Source organism: Nicotiana tomentosiformis, chromosome 3 (genome assembly GCF_000390325.3).
Source record: "Nicotiana tomentosiformis chromosome 3, ASM39032v3, whole genome shotgun sequence".
Taxonomy (NCBI): domain Eukaryota; kingdom Viridiplantae; phylum Streptophyta; class Magnoliopsida; order Solanales; family Solanaceae; genus Nicotiana; species Nicotiana tomentosiformis.
Window position 1 is genome coordinate 28990549 of NC_090814.1, and position 22954 is coordinate 29013502.

Genomic DNA, 22954 nt, shown 5'->3' on the forward strand with positions numbered 1-22954 from the left:
CTACACTAGGATAACCTCTAGGACCTGGTCAATATGGACCCACTGCTTTGGGGTATGGGCTGCGGGAGTCTATGCTCCTTCCCTAGCCTGAGATGTGGCCGGTGCAAGTGGAATCAACCCTGCCTGAGCTAGAGTACCAAACATGCTCAAGAACTGGGCGAGAGTCTCCTGAAGTGTAGGGGTACCAACAGGCGCCTCAGGTGTCTGCCCCCCAACTGGAGCTACTGGTGGCTCCTCTATCGCCGCTCAGGCAGGTGCATTGGTTGAACCCCATACCTCTCCTTGGCTTCTGCCCCGACCTCTCGCGGCTCTAGCAGAGGGCGCAGGTGTCTGATCGACGGATCCAATGGTGCGTGTCTTCACCATCTGTGAGAGAAGAGAAAAACTGAGTTTCAGACTTCGACGTCAACAAATTCGCACGATAAGGAATTAAAGAAGTAAAATTTATTTTCCTAAGAGTTCCATAGCCTCTCGAAGATAAGTACAAACGTCTCTGTACCGATCTGCGAGACTCTACTAAACCTGCTTATGACTCGTAACACCTATGAACCTAGAGCTTTGATACCATCTTGTTACGACCCCAATCTCCCTCCGTAGGATGTCGTGATGGCACCTAATCTCTAAGACTAGGTAAGCCTAATATACATGCATAATTTAACTGAGATAATAATAAAACTCTCAAATTAACTAACAACTAAACACAACAAAACTCCCAAAATCTGGTGATACCAAGTCACAAGCTCTATAAGAGTGTACTGAACATCCATATACAATAGTATCTATAAAAAGGGAAAATGAAATAGAACTAGATAGAGGGTGACTCTGAGGCTTGCGAACGCCGAAAGGTATACCTTGAAGTTTCCGATCCAAGATCGACTCACTGGTGCCTAGGCTGATAAGAGATATCTGGATCTGCGCAAACATATGTGCAAAAGCATAGAATGAGTACGCTACAATGGTACCCAGTAAGTATCAAGCATACCCTCATAAGAGTAGTGACGAGGCCAGGTCAAGACACCTACTGGAATAAATAAGAAAATTGAACAGGTATATGACAATATGATAATTAAAAACAATGGAAATAATATAACGAATAAACATAACAAGAATAACTACACTGAACTAAGGCAGTTAAGGAATCACAGAAGAAAACAAAGAATAGAATGCTAAGGAAACAATGCAAACCAAACACAAGTGATGTAATTGAAAGATATCAACAAGAATCACTACTGAGGTACCGCCACGTAGTCTCATTTCACAAATCAAATCACAATCTTTCCTTATACCACCGCGAGAGCCTGGCATTTAGTTTTGAAAATCATTTTCCCGAAATATTTAGCCGCATTTTATCCCACCTTATCACACCACGTGGCTTCAAGTAGTTCCCCTACTAAAAACATACGTATCAAGCCCACCTTATCTCACCGCATGCGTTTTGACCCCAATCCTTATACCACCGCATGCGTGTCAATATCACATCATAACACAAATCGTACCTCAAGTGCCCAATACCACAACTTTCTAAAGAAGTCAATAATAATAGTGTTTCCACAATAAATAGCCCATGGCTCAACTACAATATGTACAAGAGTCTCAACAATAGCAACCGAAAGTGAATAACTCAACAAAAATGGTATTTTAATAAATTTACAACTTTGCCACAATGTGAATCATGGCCTTTATAACTTCAACACCAAATTCAACCACAGGCCCGCGTCTTGGAACCCGACAAAACATACAAAATTCGAACACCCATTTGATATCGAGTCTAACTTCAAATCGTCTTTCAAATTCCCAAAATTTGGTCTAAGAAGTTTCAAACTTTTTTCCCAATTTTTCCAACTCATATTACTAATTAAATGACAAAAATAATAATGTATTCATGTATAATAGCAAAATTCAAGTTAGAATCACTTACACCGATGACTTCTTTGAAAATACCTCGAATAATCGTCATAAACCGAGCTCTCTAGGTCAAAAGATAAAAAATGAAATAAACCTTCGTCTGTAGCCTTTTATTCCCAGTGATTATCGCTTCTGCGGGCATACTATCGCACCTGTGGAAAAGTCCATCATAGGTGCGGTTCCCACTAAGGCCAGCCAAGTCCGCTTTTGCGAGCCCGCTTCTGCGAAAACTTGACTAAATCAAGTAAGGAAAACCGATGACAACTCAATTAATCAAATCGTTCCTAATGCACGAATTACAACAAGAATTACCCCAAAGTACCACTCCTCGTAATCACAAATCATGAGTCACAACTTCCAAATCTTACACGTATGGCACCTCCTGCCCACAATAGGAATCACCTTCGCACGGAAAAGTCCTCGTGCTACCATGCACATCGTATTCGTATCAATATCGGCTAAGATGATCGAGGGATAAATTTAAACACAATAAAGCACAATTTCAAAGTTGAATAAAGTGAAGCGTCAAATGAGATATTAAGTTTATTTTGGGATTCAAATAACGTAAAATAAAGGAGAGGTTGTGCAAATAGAGTACTAGATGAGCTTAGTTTAGAAATTAATAAGATAAAGTAAAAATATCGTATTTAAACAAAGTAAAACATTAGTAAAATTTAACGAGTTAAATATAGAATTTGTTAAAAATAAAACGTGATAACAATGTTTAAGTAAAGTAAACAACAATAAGGTGATGAGTGAAATTTGAGAACCCAATTAAAGTAAAAATGTGACAACCATTTAAATTAGTAAAGCGTCGAGTGAGATATGAGTAAAATTTGAGAACCCAATTAAAGTAAAAATGTGACAACCATTTAAATTAGTATAGCGCCGAGTGAGATAACGAGTTTTATTTTGAAAGTCACACAAGTGAAACACCTTAAAAATTCTTTTATTTAAAACCGCCAAATTACCAACAACTCAATCGAATATGAGATAATGACCCCATGCACATAAATTTACCTTGATAATCAATTTATCAAGAAATAGCGAAGGCACAAATTGGCATGTTAAACCAACACAACAAATCACGTAGAATGCATGACTCACACAAGAAGTCAATATTGTTCCATTACTAGAATACTGACTGCTAACCAAATACGATAAAAATGATTTAAGAAATAACAATAACTGTACATCCTATAAAGCGTTCCAACATAAAATGTACCATGAGAATCACAACCAGGAATAACTTTACTATCACATCAATTACAACATATAATTCTGTTGCGGCGTACAACCCGATCCCACCTATATCATATCATCCATCCTTGTCTCTCCATATCATATCTTTCCACATTATTTCAATATCGTTGTGGCGTGCAACCCGCTCCCCAAACAATATGAATTAGGCAAAACAAACTACAACCAACTATGACGTATCACAAAATTAAATGAATAGAGGAACTAAATAAAGAAGGTCATAAGCTGTAACGCCCCGACCAGTCGTTTTGAGAATTAGCATGTCGTTCGGCGTCTTAATATCTCGAGCAACTTTGTATTATGTGCTATGACTTGCGTGTGTGGTCGAGTTCGGTATTCAGATGATTCGGGGTCAATTTGGAAGGAGGATTCTTATTTTAGAAGCTTAAATGGCATTTTGATGATTCTAATAGCTTCGTATGATGATTTTGGACTTAGGTGTGCATCGGGATTTGGATTTGGAGGTCCGTATGATAACTTGAAGTATTTTGGCGAAAATTGGAAAGTTGAAGTTTTGAAAGGTTAAGAGGTTTGACCCAGAGTTGACTTTGTTGATATCGGGTTCAGATTGAAATTTTGAGAGTTGACTAGCATGCAAAATTTGACGTCATTCCAGGTTGATTTGATATGTTTCGGCATGAGTTTTGGAAGTTGGAAGATTTGGAAATTCACAAGTTCGATTCGAGGTGCGATTTGTAGTTTTCATGTTGTTTGATATGATTCAAGATCTCGAGCAGGTCCGTGTTATGTTATGGAACTTGTTGGTATGTTTCAGTGGGGTCTCGGGGGGCCTCGAGTGTGTTTCGGATGGGCTACATGCCATTTCTTCCTCTTTTGGAATGTTGTTGCTGGTGTCTGATGTCCTTCTATGCGATCGCGTAGGTACAGCCGCGATCGCGAAGTCTGTTTTGGTGGCTGGACCTTTTTCCTCTTCGCGTTCGCATGAATTTTCCCACGGTCGCGTACGTGTGTATCCCCCTTCATCGTGTTCGCGTTCATAGTTTTGCATTCGCGTAGCACAGCCTTGGCAGCTGATATCTTTCTTCTTCGCGATCGAATGAATTAGTTCGCGACCACGTAATACATTTTTGGGCAGTAATTATTCCTTCTTCGCGATCACAATTGTATCTCCGTGATCACGATGTGCAAATGCGTGGACAGCAAATATTAATTTCCAAAACCTAGTGTTTTGTTCCATTTTTCATCTTTTGAGCTAGAGACCTCGGATTTGAGCGATATTTGAGGGGTTCTTCACTTGTTCGATTGGGGTAAGTGTTATTTATTCAAAATTTATTGTATTTCATGATTCCATCTTTATTTTTATCATTTAATTAGTGGTTTGAGTTGGGGAAAATGAGGATTTTGAGAAAACCTTTCAAAAATGTAAAATGATGATTTGAAGGACGAATTGATATCGAAATTTGGTAATTCTTGTATGGTTGGACTCGTTATCGAATGGGTGTTCGGATTTTATAATTTTTATCGGGTTTCAAGATGCGGGCCTGGGGTTGACGTTTTAGTTTTTGTTAAAGATTGAAGCGTTATTATCCAGAATTATTTCCTATGAGTTTTATTTATTATTTGAAATTATTTTGGCTAGATTTGAGCCGTTCGGAGGTTGTTTCACTCGAGAAGGTCATTTTAGAGTGTCGGTTTAGCTTCTTTGAGGTAAGTATCTTGTCTAACTTGGTGTGAAAAAAAATACCCCTTAGGATTTGATCATTTGTGCTAATAGGAAACAATTAAGGCATGTAACAATCAAGACATAGAATGTTATAATTAATGAAATACGGGTAGACATGGAAACAAGTAATTGACGACGTATAGATACTCGTCACCTCACATATATGCCGCTACTCATAAAATTCACATAGCACATAGCTCAAGGGTTCCTAATTCCCTCAAATCAAGGTTAGACCCGATACTTACCTTACTCTACAAACAACTCAAGGTTCAACCATGACCTTTTATTTTGAACAAGCCACCAAACCAACCAAACCTAGCAATTTATTCACCAAACGGTTCAAAATAAGCTTTAGAAACTACTCACGAATGAAATAGATTCAATTTAGGTCATTATTGAAAAAATCAACAAAAGTCAACCTCAGGCCCACTTGGTCAAAACTCGAGGTTCGGACCAAAATCCGATCACCCAATCACCCCCGAACCCGGTTGTGCAATTAAATTCAAAATTCGACCTTAATTCGAGGTCTAAATCCCAATTTTACAAAAATCCCTAATTCTACCCAAATCGCTAATTTCTACAATAAAAATATTAGATTTGATGTTGAAATCTTATGAAATGTAATGGGTAATTAAAAGAAAGTAGATTAGAGTCACTTACCAATGAATTGAGGAAGAAAAGCTCTTGGAAATATCGCCTCTATGGTGTTTAGGGTTGAGAGCTTGAATGAAATGAGATAATTCCCGTTTTTTCCCTCTTTTTACCGAGCTGCAGTTATCATAATTGCGATACATAGTTCGTAATTGCTCCTTCAATTCCTTAACACCGGCATGGCTAAGGTCACCGTCTTGGCGTGACAATCCAATATAGCATGATAAGGTTACAACCAATCCATACTCAAGATGACATCAAATTCTACCATATCAAGAAGTAGGAGATCTACGCTAGTCTCAAGACTCCCAATAGTAACCACACACGAGCGATAGCCACGATCTACAACAATAGAATCACCCACAGGCATGGACACATACACATGAGCACTCAAAGAATCATGAGGCACAACCAGATATGAAGAAAAATAGGATGACACGTAGGAATAAGTAGATCCCGGATCAAATAAAAATGAAGCATCTCTATGGCAAACTGAAAAAATACTTGTGATAACGACATCAGATGACTCAGACTCAGGCCTAGCTGGGAATGAATAGCATCTGGGCTGGGCCCCACCACTCTAAACTACATCTCTGGGACTACCTCTAGCTGGCTGGTCTCTACCTCTAACGGCCTGACCCTCAGCTCAGACTGCCTGACCCCTGCCTCTAGCTGGTTGAGCAAGCGGTGGAGCAACTGGTGTCAGAACCATGGTACGAGAACTCTGATGTGGCATGCCACCCAATAATCTTGGACAAGACCTCCTGATATGCCCAATACCTCCACAATCAAAACACCCATCCTGTTGATGTGGCTGCTGAAACTGAAGCTGACCCGAACGAGCCGAATAACCACAGTGATAGCTCTGAATTTGAGGCGCACTGATAGGAGCTGATGGTGCATTGTAGGCTGGCTGCCCAGAGTAAGGCACTTAAGGGCCACGACTCCTTGAAGCACTATGAGATGCTTGAAGCGCTGAATGAAATGTCCTGGGAGGATGGCCCCTACCATAAGTACCTATGCCTCCAGATGAGGCGCCACTAAAACTACTGGAATAACGAGACCTCTTACCTGACACCTGCCCTCTCTCCTGAGCGCGAACCAACTCGATCCATCTAGAAATATCTACAGTCGTCTGGAAGGAAATATCACTCCCTGCCTCCTTGGCCATCTGAAGTCTAATAGTGTAAGTGAGTCCATCAATAAATCTCTTCACTCTCTCATTCTCAGTAGGAATCAAGATAGTGGCATGACGAGATAAGTCCATAAATTGAGTCTCTTACTGGGTGACAATCATACCACCCTGCTGAAGTAGCTCAAACTGCTTGCGATACTCCTCTCTCAGGGTGACAGGGATGATCTTCTCTAGAAATAGATGTGAGAACTGATCCCAGGTAAGTGCAGGCGATATATAATCGACCCCATTGGTCTCAACTATACCCATGTTACGCAACACCTCATGGAAACGGTCCAGGAAATCTTGTGAGTCCTCAGAAGATGCACCACTGAAATAAACAGGAAAGAGCTTGGAGAACTTATCCAACCTCAACATAGCCTCAGAAGAGAAAGCGAGCCTATCACCGGCCTGTGCCGCAATAACTGGCTGAACTACCCCAACTGGCGAGGCTGCTGGAGTCTGATACTTGGGAGCCACCTATTCCGAAGTGTGAGTAGCGGGAGTCTGTGCTCCACCCCCAGCCCAAGAGACGACTAGTGCTACCGGGAATGTGTCGCTCTGGGCCACACTCTCCATATTGCCCACCAAATGGACTAGAGCATCTTGAATCACTGGAGTGGCTATGAACCCCTTCGGGACCTGGGCTGGTCCAACGGATAAAGTTTGAACTAGAACCTCCTCCTCAAAATCCACCTGAGGCTCCACTGCGGGTGATGCTGCCCGAGCTCTAGGCTGAGCTCTACCTCTACCTCTGCCTCTGGCGCGACCTCAGCCTTGATCTCTGCCCCTGGTCATAGCTACCATAGGGGGCTCCAGCACCTGTGCGGTAGTAGATGCAGTGTGTGTTCTCTCCATCTGAGAGAGAACAATAATATAAGGGTTAAATCATCAATGATAGAATAAAATTGCACGATAGAGTAAGAAAAATGATATTTTTTTCCTAAACTTCATAGCCTCCGGAAGATAAGTACAGACGTCTCCGTACCGATCCTCTAGACTCTACTAAGCTTGCTCGTGACTCGTGAGATCTAGGTAACCTAGTGCTCTGATACCAACTTATCACAACCCGAAATTTCCACCCTCGGGACCGTGATAGTGCCTAACATTTCACTTACCAGGCAAGCCAACGATAGATTAGTTTTATGCCATTTGTAAACAAATCCAATTTAACTAATGTTAATTACTGAAAAACTGAGATAAAATACGAAAAGCTAAAACAATTGAAATATCTAAATACAACCCCGAATCTAGTGTCACAAGTGTACGCGCTACAAGAATAATGCATATAGAGGTCTGAATGATAGTAAAGATGTCTGAATGAAAATACACAGCTAAGATAAAGCAGCAGGGGACTTCAGGGTTGCGAACGCCGAGCAGTTGTACCTCAAGTCTCTGTTCTGATAGTCAACCCGAGAAATCTACTGACCGCAATGGGACCGACTCTAAAATCTGCACAAGAAGTACATATTGTAGTATGAGTACAATCGACCCCATGTACTCTGTAAGTGTCGAGCCTAACCTCGACGAAATAGTAATGAGGCTAAGGCGGGTGGGTCACTTACGATAACCTGTACGCAGAATAAAATAATGACAGGAAAGGAAAATACAGAAACGAAATAAGGCAGTTAACCCATGAAAATAACTCAATCCTCAAGAAAATCAGTAAATACCAGAAATACCAAGCCTTAAAGTCTCGTACGAAAGTACCGAAGCCAACACAATACAACAAGGAATAAAAACACATAAATTGTTGCGGCGCCAACCTGATCCCACCATACAACACGATCCTCCCTTATTCCACCATGTAAATATCAATAGTAATAAGTAAATATATATCTTGCGGCGCGCAACCCGATCCCATCATATAATCAGAGTCAATATAATGATTCTCCCTTATTTCACAATATCAATCCACCCTTATTTCACCTGTTTCGGCGCGCAACCCAATCCCATCGTATCAATATAAATCCTCCCTTATTCTACCTGTTGTGGCGTGCAACACGATCCATAAATAAATCAATAAGTGCAATCAATTTAACAACTCGGATCACAAGAATCTCTACGATTAATGAATATGAAAGCTACAAATCAACAAAGAATCTCGTACCAAATCATGAAAGGCTACAATTATTACTAAGCAACAATGCAAGTCAAATATATGGCAATTAAAGGGTACAAGTAAGAAAAGTATCAATTAATCATGGAAGGGATTAACATTTATAATGCAAGAATAATAAATAACAAGTAGCAAGTTAAGGCATAGGAAGCAATTAAGGCATGCAACAATCAAGCTATGGAATGCTATAATTAATGAAGTACGGGTAGACATGGAAACAAGTAATTGACGGCGTATAGACACTCGTCACCTCGCATATACACCTCTACTCATGAAATTCACATAGCACATAGCTCAAGGGTTCCTAATTCCCTCAAATCAAGGTTAGATCCGACTCTTACCTCACTCCGCAAATAACTCAAGGTTTAACCACGACCTTGCCTTTTGAACAAGCCTCCAAACCAACCAAACCTAGCAATTTATTGACCAAACGATTCTAAATAAGCTTTAGAAACTACTCAAGAATGAAAGAGGTTCAATTTAGGTTATTATTGAAAAAGTCAACAAAACTCAACCTCGGTCCGCTTGGTCAAAACTCGAGGTTCGGACCAAAATCTGATTACCTATTCACGTCCGAGCGCGGTTATGCAATTAAATTCGAAATTCGACCTCAATTCGAGGTTTAAATCCCAATTTTATAAAAATCTCTAATTCTACACAAATCCCTAATTTCTACCATGAAAATCTTAGATTTGATGTTGAAATCTTATGAAATAAAATGGGTAATTGAAAAAAAGTAGATTAGAGTCACTTACCAATGAATTGAGGAAGAAAAGATCTTGGAAAAATTGCCTCTATGGTGTTTAGGGTTGAGAGTTTGAATGAAATGAGCTAATTCCCATTTTCCCCCTCTTTTACCGAGTTGCAGTTATCGTAATTGTGATACATAGTTCGCAATTGCGATCAACCCTTAGCAAATGCAAAAAGTATCTGAGCATGTTGTCATCGCAAATGCGACAGTTTTGTCGCAAATGCGAACTAAGGCTGCCGCAAATGCGAACAATCGACTCGCAAATACGAGTCTGCCTTAATCCCTCCTTAGTCGCAAATGCGACTCAAATGTTCGCAAATGCGAACCTGCCCCCTTCGCATCTGTGGACTTCACTTCGCAAACGTGAAGCTGAACCAACTCCTACCATCTTCGCATATGCGAGCCTGACCTCGTATTTGCGATCAGGTCCTCGCAAATGCGAGATCTACAAACCTAATGCACCAGCACTCTTCTAAGTTCAAAAATCACTTTGTGGCCTATCTGAAACTCACCCGAGCCCCTCGGGCTCCAAACCAAACATACACATAAGTATATAAATATCATACGAACTTGCTCGCGTGATCAAAGCACCAAAATAAAACCTAGAACTACGAATCGAACACCAAAACGAATAAAATTTTCAATGAAACTTAAGAAAATGAAATTTCTCAACCGAACGTCCGAATCATGTCAAATCAACTCTGTTTTGTATTAAATTTTTGCAGACAAGTCATAAATACAGTAATAAACTCATACCAAGTTCCGAAACCGAAATTCGAACCCGGTAACAACAAAGTCAAACTACAGTTAAACTTGTAATTTCTTTAAACCTTTAAACCTCTAGTTTTCAACAAATTGTGATAAATCAAGTTAAGGACATCCGAATTCGATTCCGGGCATACGTCCGAGTCCCAAATCATGATATGGACCCACCGGCACCGTTAAAATACTAATCCGGGTCCGTTTGCTCAAAACGTTGACCGAAGTCAACTCAAATAAGTGTTAAGGCACGATTTCATATTTTCATCAATTTTTCACATAGAAACCTTTCAGAAAAAGACACGGATTGCGTACGCAAATCGAGAAAGGCTAAACGGAGCTATTCGAGGTTTCAAAACATAGAAATGAGGGCTAAAACTGAAAATAACCTATCGAGTCATCATAAAACTGTGGCTCCTTCCAACACATTATAATTTTCAAGGTTCCACTCAATACCTATCACAATACGGCACAATATCTATTAAATTGTTAGAATATATATCCAAATATTCAAATCAAATAGGTCTATGGGGATTGAGAAATCCTAAGATGTAGATACATAAACATACCCGGAAAGAGAGAAGGCGCCTGGCTATCTAGCCGGTGATTCTGTTGATTTGCTCTATTCATGTGAAGAGAGAAGGAGAAGGAAATGGGCAAAGGGGGAAGGGGTTAGTGGCTGGGAAGGGGGAAGGGCGTTGCTATAACGAAGTTTTTATTAGGTTTTGTAGATTTGGTTTGGGTCAATTGGCGTTTTTGTTCCTTTTCTTTGTGTTAATATATATTTGTTTCCATTTAGTTCTTACCTAATATAAATACCATAAATGCGATAAATATAAGTATTAACAAATACAAGTAAGTAAGAAAATTATCTATGGAAAATGCAGAAGATTAAACACATAATTTACACCAAGTAAAATAAAACAAATCAAGTGATTAAAATAGTATTAGACCATTAAATAAAAAACTTTTTTTATTTATCTAAATTGAAGGTAATTAGTGATCAATGTACATAGATACAAACATATTGTTTAAATTTGAATTCTCTATAAATGTTAATATAATTTGAATTTTACACCATATTATATAATTAGCGTCCAAAAATAACAAGTTGCAATAAAATAAAATACGAGTTTGATAAATAAAAAGTAAATTGATAGGTTTTGAGGCTACAAGTAGGCATTAAAATGATCTATTATTGATGATTAGCTTTGGCATTTTAGTTATTATTTGAAAGTTAATTAATACTTTAATTTATATATAAGTACTATATTTTCTGTTATTTTGGAAATATCTAACATTTTTAGTTAAAATTGAATTTTCATAACTTAATATTGTTTGACTAACTCTTATTTTTATCATTGAAATAAAAATGTTCACCTATGAAATTTTGTACATATAATATATTATGGTTAAAGTACTATTATTGCAATGACAATTCCAACTGTACGTGTAACGACCAGGTCGGTCGTTATTCTATTATGCTTATTCTATGTTCAATTATAGTTATGTGACTTGCCGGGGTGGTTGGGTTGGTTCCAGAAATATTTTGGAATGAATTGGGACACTTAGTCCCAAAGTTGGAAACTTAAGTTGAAAGAGTTGATCGGATGTTAATTTATAAGTAAACAACTTCAGAATGGAGTTTTGATGATTCCAATAGCTTTTATGGTAATTTTGGACTTAGGAGCATGTCCGGATATTGATTTGGAAGTCCGTAGGTTATTTTGGCTTGAATTGGCGAAAGTTGAAAAGTTGAAGGTTTGTAAAGTTGAAGAAGTTTGACCGAGAGTTGACTTTGTTGATACCGGGCTCGGATTTTGGTTTCGGAAGTTGGAATAGGTCAGTTGTGTCATTTTATGACTTGAGTTGGAAATCTATTAGTTTCTATAGGCTTGAATTGGGGTGTGATTCGTGTTGTTAATGTTGTTTGATATGATTCGAGGCTTCGACTAAGTTCGTATGATATTTTAGGATGCGTTGGTATGTTTGGATGGGGTCCCGGGGGCCTCGGGTGTGATTCGGGTTGATTTCGGATTGAGTTGTGGACTTATGCAAAATCTGCTATCGTTCAGTTCTGGTGCGACCGTACCTGCGAGGTTTTGGCCATAGGTGCGGAGCCGCAGAAGCAACCATGGGGTCACAGGTGGGGTTCTGAGTGAGTTGTGCAGTGGTCATAGGTGCGAGGGTTTGTCCGCATCTGCGAGCCCGCAAATGCGGATTTTGGTCAGGAGCTCAGGGATCGCAAAAGCGGAAGGCTTCCGCAGGTGCGCTCCCGCAGGTGTGGTGCTTGGACCATAGAAGTGGACCCGTAAATGTGGGATTTGGGCCGCAGAAGCGAAGCGGCAGATGCGGCCGGTGAGTATGCAGAAGCGGAAATGCTGGACAAAAAGATAAAAACGAGGGTTTGAATCTTTTCTTCATTTTTGGACTTTGGAAGCTCGATTTGTGGCGATTCTTTGAGAGGGGTTTTACTCTAATTCAAGAGGTAAGTAATCTTTGATCACTTTTATCCAATAATATTGAATACCCATTGATTTTTACACCTAGATTATGTGTTTTTGAGGTAAACTTTGGTGGATTTTGGACTAGGTATTGGAGAGTAAGATTTAGGGATTTAAAGTTCGATTGGTTGTCAGAATTGGATGATTTTGGTATGGTTCAACTCGTTATTGAATGTGTATTCAGATTTAATAAATTTTGCTGGGTTCCGAGGTGTACGCCTGGGGTTTAGGTTTTGTTTTGACTTTTTGAATTTGTTTAAAGAACTTAACTTTATCATACGGGATCGATTCATATAGCTTATACTGAGTTGTTTGTGACTAGATTCGAGTTGTTCAGAGGCTGATTCGCGAGGTAAGGATTTGTAGGAACATTGAGTTACGCACTTTGAGGTATGTAACACTTTTAAATCTTGTACTGAGGGTATGAATCCTTGAAATACGTGTTATATGGTTAGTGTTGAGGTGACGCACATGCTAGGTGACAGGCGTGTGGGCGTGCACCGTTGTAATTATGACTCGATTGATTCTGTGGTATTGAGTAGTTATCTAGTCTTGTTTTATCCGTGTAACTCCTGCGTGTTAGAGTAATTGAGCTGTGATTCATGTTAGAAATCATGTTTAGGCTATGTGCTTATTCTGTTGGGGACCCACTAAGGTTATTTCTACTGTTGAGTTATTTTCTTAAACGGCAATTATGTACCCAGTCATGTTTATTCATTGCATATCATATCTCAATCTTTGTTATCATTACCGTTACATCATGTTATCATTATTTGGGCTGAGTGGCATGAGACCGTGAGGCTAGAGAGATTGATGATTGAGTTGGGCTTGAGAGCCGGATTATGAGTGATAGTGGGGATCAGGATGCACGCTGCAGCAGGCCATACTGACTTTATATCTATTATTCATATTATTATGGATCAGGCTGCATGCCACATCATGCATTATTGGCTTATTATTGTGGATCAGGCTACACGCCACAACAGGCCTTATAGGCTTAATATTCGCACTTGGGCAGGATCCTCCCTTCCAGATCTGACATAACAGAAGTGAGCGCAGGCATAGTAATTTATATACATGTGCTTTGGTGAGGGCATTGATGTCAGGCACTTGAGATAGACAGATTGAGTACTCTGAGAGTGGGTGTACTTGGGATTATTACTATGATACATTACACTAGACATACATATTTGACACGTAGGCATAGGGATATAACATTCCTCATGCTAGCTGTATTTGGCATATTGTATTAGTGTTGTAACAACCCGATTTATCGCATTAAGAATTAGCGTCTCGTTCGGTGGCTTAAGGTCTCGAGCAGTTTAGTAATATGTGCTATGACTTGCGTACAAGGTCGAGTTTGATTTTCAGATGCTTTAGGATCAATTTTGAAAGAACAACTCTTGTTTCTAAAGCTTAAGCGAAAATAGTTGAACGGAGTTTGACTTTTATGTAAACAACTCCGGAATGGAGTTTTGATGATTTTGATAGCTCTGTATGATGATTTTAGACTTAAGAGCGCGACCGGATATTGATTTGGAGGTCCGTAGGTCGTTTCGATGTAAATTGACGAAAGTTGGAAAATGGAATTTGGATGTTTGACCGGGAGTTGACTTTATCGATATCGGGGTCGGAATCCGATTCTGGAAATCAGAATAGGTCCGTAATATCATTTATGACTTGTGTGCATAATTTGAAGTCAATCGGAATTGTTTTTGTTACAGCCCATATTTTTGTACGTAAAAGTACGCCATAAGTAAATTGATGAAAGCTCGGAAATAAGATATTACATCCCGCATTGTCGTACGTTAAAGTTTCGTCGTAAGTTAATCGACGTAGACTCAAGAATGAGATTATTTTTGAGGTTTTAAGTATTATTCTACTTAAAACAAGTGATAAGTAAATTCGTGAAGGTGAAAGGGTAAGCGAATCGAAGAAAATGAGTTTCGTCGAAGTTTGTCATTTTGAGAGAAAATACGGTCCGAGCTATAATACCCGATATTTATGGACTTGTGCCACACAAGGTACCACATGACCATGATAGTGAGGTGCATAAGGTATGTTAAAAGTGAGTAGTATTTTAAGCAATTTGAGATAATTCTTAATTATGTGGGTAATTAGTTAATTATTGGGTAATGGGATATCTATATATTAATATAAAGCAGGGAATAGCAAAAGTGATGTGGCATATCTCAAATGCCAAGAAACGTATTTATTTTTTTTTCTCATTTATTTGCAATTTTCTCCTTATTATTTATATAAATAAAATAAAACTGAATTCAACTTCTGTTTAAAAAATTAAAGATCACAACCGTTACCAAAAGTCACATACTTAAAAACCTTTCCCATTAATTTGGAATACCAAAAGCCACATACTTAAAAACCTTTCCCATTAATTTGGAATACCAAAAGCCACATCAGTTTTGTAACGGTGCATAATCTTTGTAGCGATGCATACAAAGATGGTTTTAGTTTAAAGCATTGATCCAATCACAAAAACATACTCCAACAAAACAGAACAGATGCTCTTTCCACAAGAAAAAAAAACATATGCTATTTATATTATTGTAGTTGTTTTCTCTTTTTCTCTCTTAAGCTTTTTGTTTGAATTTAATATTGTATCCCTCATAATATGCTTACAATTTTCTTGGTACTCAGGATATGCTTCATTTTCTTCGTAGATTTAACTGATTTACATTCCTTAAGAAAGATCAGAAAAGGAAAACGCTTTTGCAATAATGTAGTTTTATATTTTTAAAATAAGTTCACATCTTCTTAGGTATTGGCACTACATTCAAATTCACTAACGCTTCTATTGCAAATTAAAATTGCATATGCAAGATTCTTCATGTATATGAAGTTGAAAAAGATAAGTCAGATGCTTCTCATGTTGGATGGCACGGATACTCCATTAGTCACTATCAAATATCTAAACAAAGTGAGTGCTTTTTACTTTCCTAAGCAGCCTTTGAACTCGGAGTACACTTGTGATGTTAGTAGACAAATTTCCTAAGAGGTGCGCAGTAGAATGAAACTTTATTCTGCTTACAATCCTTTGGGTTACATACGGAAGAAGAACAACACTAATGTATATATGGTAAAATTATGTTCCATTTTTTTGTCCTTTTGCATTATTTTGTGGATGCAACATATCTTTTTTTTTTACATTTAGTTTAAGCTGAAATTAGTGTTACTTATTAATGTCTCTCCGTAATCCTTGAAAGCTGGTGGTAGTGGAGGATTAACACTTTTACTTTTTTCCATCTCCCTTTCTCTCTATATATATTATATGTGTATGTATGTATGTATGTATATATGTATGTATGTATAAAAGAATGAAGGTGATGTGACACCTCTTACAGACCAAGATTACTATATCTATTTTCTCCTTTTTTGGATTCTTCTTCCAATTTTTTTATCTTATTTATTAGAAGCTCAAAAGTCCTTGTAGGAAAGAAAAAAACGATCTTCATATTGAAGAAGCGTTCATTCGGTGACATCTTAGAAAGAAGCAACGGTCACCTTAAGAAGCATCCGTTCAAGCAACCCAACATTTTAACTTATTAATGGAGAAGAAAAGTCTTACAAGAAAAATTGGTAACGGAAATCAAATGATAAGACGAATTGTGTATATCAAAATGTTTACTGCTACTAAGTATTATTTTAGTTTACCCCTTCAACTCCACATCAGTTATAATTTAATAATTGTAACTGTTATATACTTATAAATAACCACGTTGAAATCTTTTTCTTCACCATTGCCTCTTCTTTCATATCCACACCTCATAAATCCAAATCCTTGAAAAACTATTTTACTGATATATTTGGTATTTTGCTTTCGAGTCTCCGCTATAATAACAACAATGTAGTTTTGCAAAATGCATGGGCATGGCAAAACAGAATTGTGTATTCAGTTAAGGTTTTGGTGAGTTTCTTTTTGGTTTCTCATTAAATTTTACTGTTTGCAAGTGACCTATTCATTTTTATCTTTTTATTTTCCTTGTGTAATCTCTCCTGTCATTTATAGAAGATTTGATGGTGTTTTGAGATGGTAAAAAGACTTTTGAAAATTTTTAAATTTTTTTCCTTGAGGTCTCTCTTCTCAATTTATAAAAGAGTTGATGGTGTAAATAGATGGTACAAGTATTAGGAGCAAGAATTGGATATTTTGAAATTTTGTAATAAAAATTTGGATGAGAAGATTCGGCATGGGCGTTATGAAAAGAAAAAATAAAAGGGAAATAACAAACAAAAAGATTAAAAAGTCGTTATGGAAAGAGGTAATAGGAAAAACTCTTATCATATCAACCCCTCTTAACTTCCCTTTTCTCCTTTTCTCATAAAACTCTTTTGCCAATTTTGCCTAATATTTTATGCAGTTTCAGAAGTTTTAAATTTTATTTGAAAAATAAATGAATGCGTGATCATGAAAATAAAAAAGGTAACCCATTTAAGAAAATGTTGTCAGTCACCTTTTAATATTCTCTTATCGATAGTCATCTTTTATTCTAATTAATCTTTCTTGTGTTGGCCTGGCCAAGCCTGCTGGACATTGCGTCAAGAAAGTTCTCTAAGTAGGAAGCCTGGATGCATGTTTGTTTATGCACATGCCAGAGTTAGAAAACATATTATAGTATATGATATGGTTTGGTAAAAGGTACCACTATTAATCCTATTTTTGATGTTAAAGTTAAACGGATTAATGTAATCATACAATTAATGCTTATATCTTCAAAATATAGCAATCTTTTATCATATGGAATTTCTAGGCTGGATAAAAAGATTATAGATCATGCATATCAAATTTTTATGAATATTTGTCGAGGTAAGTTGTTTATACTATATTTAACACTTTCGTTACGTAGTTGTTCATTACATTTTAACGTTAAATTTATCTTTTATTGCATATGCAATTAAAAAATATGAAGTTGTCAGAGATGTGAAGTATACAAAAATCTCACAAATGCAGATTGAGTAATGAGCAAGTACAACGGAGAACCCAACTATATAAAAAAGTTTTCCTATATCATTCATGTAAAGAATGGCTGCGGATATATTTGTATATGTACAAATAATATGGTATTGCATTGACATATTTTGAATTATGTTGTTTCAAATAAATGATTTTAAATGCCATAAATTTTTACATGTCGCCTTAACACAGAATGAAAAAAGTGCAAATCTATTTGTTTTGTATTTTTTTTTTTATTTCACATATCTTCTTTGTTTTTGGAATTCTTAAATAAACACATAAAATAATAACTGTAATATTTTGGTCGGAGAAGATAAAATCATCAAAGAGAAACGTCTAATTCTTTTAATTATAAAAATTATTTTGTCATATTTTAATTTTCATTAACGACCGCGCGTAGCGCGGGCAAATTAACTAGTTATCTAATTAATTAAGGAATTATTTGATAAATATTAAACCCCCCAATGTGGCAGCACCCCATCCCATTTAAGTGACACTTAAGTCTTACATAGATGGCACATTTTGAGGATTTAGGTGGCTTAGTCATCTATCAAGTGGGCCACACCCACTAAAGGCTTTCCTACAACTAGTAAGATGTTTATTCCTTAATAACAAAAGATCAAAAATCAAGAATTGAATCTCTTATGTAAAGAGAGTGAGCTGGTCGTGAGTCCTTCAGAAAGCAAAACAATTCCATACCAAATATAGATAATGTTGGTTGTTGATTCTGTAAAGCGTGAATTGCAAATTCTAATAGAACACGGTACAATCTTTCTCAAGAATATCATACGGATTTTTCCTACTTTGATCCGTCGTTACACATTTTTTGCAAAAGTCGGGTGTTAGAGGGATTGTCAAGAGAATCGACTCAGGTATGTTAAGGCTATCACTTCTTTCTTTTTGGCATGGTCAATACGATACAAACGAAACGAGCAAATGCACAACTTTCATAAATGACTCTATTCATAGAAATACTAAAGGTTCCTATGTTCTTGATTCCCCATATGTCTTATTATTCTATCGTATGTTCATGGGTCTCAGAAAATACGTAAGTTGATAAATTTTATTTCATGATATTAACCAAAGACATAATGGTCTTATGACATTCAGAAAGATTTTGATTGACTTACTTCTCATGCATTGCATTCATTAACATTGACTTATGACCAGATGGAATTATATGCGCGTATATATGTATATAGGATATGGAAAAAGGTTACGGCGTTATATACGCACGACCACCTGATCAGCTGGTATATATTGATGATTTTGCCTACAGTGACCGAGATGGTATGATGGGATGCCCTCAGAGGCTTGATGATGTTATGAATGCATATACCTATGCATGGTATGACATCTATACGCATATGCATGACATTGTAAATATTAATGATTCACAGAGTTGTTCAGACTTACATATTGAGTATTTTACTCCATGTTTCTCTCATGTCTATTATTTACTGATTTTCATTCCTTACATACTCGGTACATTATTTGTATTGACGTACCTTTTGTCTGGGGACGCTGTATTTCATGCCCGCAGGTCCCGATAGACAGGTTGAGAGTCCTCCAAATAGGCTATCAGCTCAACGGAAGGTGTTGGTGCGCTCCATTTGCTCCGGAATTGCTTGTTTGGTCAGTATGATTTAGACGTGTATTGTTTGGTATGGCGGGGTCCTGTCCCGACCTTTATGATACTTATGTACTCTTAGAGGCTTGTAGACAGATGTCAGGTATACGGATAACTGTATGGCCTTGTCGGCCTATGTTTTGAGTTTACAAATTATCATGTTGGCCTTATAGGCCCGTATGTCACGTGTATAAGTTTCTATATCAGGTTGGGTCATTCTTTGTCAAGTATTCACTCATGTTTATTCTAGTTTTCTCATGACAGCCTTTCCGTCTCATTTACCTATGATAATATAAAACGAAAGATACGTTATGTTGGTACTCGGTTGAGTAAGGTACCGGGTGCCCGTTGCGGCCCATAGGTTTGGATCATGACAAAAGTGGTATCAAAGTAGTTCTGTCCTAGGGAGTCTACGAGCCATGTCTAGTAGAGTCTTGTTTATAGGTGTGTTGTGCACCACACTTGTAGGCAGGAGGCTACAGGGTATTTAGGACTGTCACTCTTTCTTCTTACTTCAGATCGTGTGGTAGAGCTCAGTCGTATGAATTCAAATTCCTAAATTCTATTTTATTCGTAATAAGATGATACCTACATCCAAAAGATAGTTGGTAAGAGATTGCATGTAGTCGTGGAAGAGTTAAGTCAGAGGAACTCGATTTTGCATCATGCTTATGATGAGTAAATGTGAGATCTTCAGCAGAACATGTGTGTACTAAGACGTGTAAGCTTCTTGATAAGGAACCTTAAGGTAAGAATACCTATCCACCCATATGGTGATAAGTAATGAGAGATTCAGAAGGTAGATACAAGTTTCAACAAATAAAAGAAGCAAGGTGAAGAAGGGTACGAGGCGCCCAGTCAATGGATATTATCAGTATTTACAATTCAGGCAGAGAAATATAAGCATTTTGAGTTATCTTTAACAATAACAGATGTATGTACAATCGGTCACACCCATCTCAGATATGCCCTATGGGAGCTAACAAATATGGGTTAAGATAAGGACGGGATATCAGGATCCGACTGGAATTAGAGTAACCCAAAATGGTAGATGGATTGTTTGCGTTAGTTGACATTTTCGATGGATATTGCAAATGTGCTAATAGATATCCTTGTGAGACACCCAGATGGTGCACTCTAAAATAGTACAACTAGATATGAGTACTACAAAGATAGGCACAAGAAGCCTGGAAGGGATAAATATTACCTTAGTGTGGCTCCTGTCCCTAGTAGAGAATGAATGTTAGGCAACCCAAAGAGTCAGTGGATGGAGTAAGGGGAGCTAAAAGCAAGACAATGTCTTGTTGAAGTTTTCAGAATAAAATGATAGACAGAGATATTGGCAGGGAAATAAGAAGAGAGTTAATGAAGCATTATGAGTAAGATGTGATACATGGATGACAACGGTAGATCAAAAAGATGACAGTATTACAGGGTCTATAGTTAAGTGAAGGAAAAGAGAGAGGTGACAGGCCTTGAGACAACAAAAGAGTATAGGCCATAAAGTCATATCCTCATTTCGAGAAATAAGTTCGTGACTCCAACGCGACTACCGGAAGGAACAATTAGACCTCAGAATAATAGAAATCAGTATGGGCTGGTGAACAAGATAAACTAAACATGAATTACGGACTGAGTGATTTGATAATGATCGACATCATGAGAATTTCAGATTTTGTTCCGGCGATAATAGAATGGACAACAGAAGAAGATTCATGAGAAATTCAGAGAATGGTCATTCAGGAAGACACTTTCCTAAAGCAAGCAATATGAGCAAAGTTAAGCTTAAAGGACTGTATGTGCCAGTTATACTAAGTGTCACCCTCGCGAGTAAGGAAATTTGTTATCCTTGGTACAGAAGGATTATCGCGAGGCGAGTAAGGGTCATCGATGATGTGAAAAGATGCTAAAGATGAAGAGGTAAAACATTTATATGTATATCATCGTAGCACTAAATGTTAGTACTCCCCAAAAGGGCGGAATATGGAGTGTTGTGGCATTAAGTCAGAATTTAGTGATCCTAGTAACTATGGAATGGTAAAGGAAGAATCCGATAACAATGAGAAAAGGGATGAGACTGCACTTATTCAAATCCTACAGATATGCTATGATTCTAGAACATTATTCAAACACGATGTCAAGGAGAGAAAGTAAGGGTTCTTACCCGAGATGCTATTGATAGAGAAGGAGCCTGTGCGAGACGTAAGTTAAGACAAAGGAAATAACCCAAGAAAGATTACGTGGAATATTAATATGAGAATGGGCCAATGAGTAGTTAGTAGTTGATCCAAGAAGAGCCTAGTTATGGCTAGACGAGAGGATAAAGATAAATCAACAGATTGTGCAAGATAAACATAGTGAACCCCAACATGGGGAATTCAGTCTCACAGATATGACATCGTGATCCTTGAGAAATATTCAGATCGGAGTTGGGGTAGTCAAAGGTGATGTATAAGTATTACGTAAATAAAAGAGAGTGCCACTGGGAAACAGTCAAAATTTAAGTTCAGAAGCAACCCTACGAGCACAAAGGCGTGGAAGTAAGTAACTACGGATAATTATAGGCGAGGAAGGACATCAAAATTTCCGTCGAGTATACGATGTAATAAGCTCGCATATTTACAAGAGTCAGAGGGTCTTTCCTAAGTACTACAATGAAATACTAGCTGAGGAAATAAGGAAGAAGACTTCAACCTAAGCGCAGTGACCCAAAGAGGAAATGGTCTTGTAACAACAGTCTCACAACAACATTGTATGCACTCCATAAGAACGTGGCACCTACCATGGCTAATGAACGGGAAGTAAAAATAAAAATTAATATTCGAGACCATATGAGTTGCACAAAAATTCAGGCATGCGTGGGAACTAAGATAAGCTAAGTATGCACGAAACAAGGGGGCAGAAAGACCAGGAAAAATAATAGCCTACGTTTAAAGAAAACTGAGAAGGAACAAAAGGAATTATTCGATCAATGATCCAAAGTTAGTTATGTTATGAACGCACTTAAGATTTCGGAATATTATCCATGCAGCATATATGTTAACAATCATACAGCCATAAAAGACTCTGGTATAAGTTAAAAGAAAGAATTGAGCCTAGGTCATTTACAAAGGATTGAATTGTTAGAAGATTGTATCATGGATATTCCATAGCGCCCATGAAAGGCTAAAGTAATAACTAATACCAGGAGCCGAAGATCGGAATATAGCTTAAGTCTACATAAAGACTAATCAGGAGGAAGAGGAAATTAAAGAGTTACATCAACCAAGTAAATCAGGAGTCTGATTATTCGACCTAGAAAATTATAGAAATCATGATTGAAAACATTGCAGGATCACTCTTAATATCAGAGGTACAAGAAAGATAGTACAGTAGCCATAATCTATAACGGCTCTACGATAAAGCCAGTTAGAAGAGTACCAACCTCATAAGAAGTCAGTATGAAGCTCCCACCGGATTGTGTATGTACCAGAGGTGCAAGTATTATAATAAAGCTTCAAGTTGTGGATATAAATTATACATGTTTAGAAGGGAGGTCATGAAAG

The 22954-nt window shown here is 37.6% G+C and overlaps 1 protein-coding gene across 1 annotated transcript; it reads right to left on the reverse strand.

Moving 5' to 3' along the window:
* Nucleotides 1–6146: 6146 nt before the first annotated feature.
* LOC138907544 (uncharacterized) lies at nucleotides 6147–6767 on the reverse strand. Its single transcript, XM_070198143.1, has 2 exons — nucleotides 6518–6767; nucleotides 6147–6409 (listed from the first exon to the last, which is right to left on the reverse strand). The coding sequence occupies exons 1-2, from the start codon at nucleotides 6765–6767 to the stop codon at nucleotides 6147–6149; spliced, it is 513 nt and encodes a 170-aa protein (XP_070054244.1).
* Between the last annotated feature and the right edge of the window lie 16187 nt (nucleotides 6768–22954).

Bases quoted from the DNA above. Each gene is read 5' to 3' on its own strand.
- LOC138907544 (XM_070198143.1), bottom strand. From the start codon at position 6,767: ATGGACTTATCTCGTCATGCCACTATCTTGATTCCTACTGAGAATGAG. The intron at 6,410-6,517 runs GTACTTATGGTA...CTGGGCAGCCAG, and splicing joins CGCCTCATCTGGAGGCATAG to CCTACAATGCACCATCAGCT.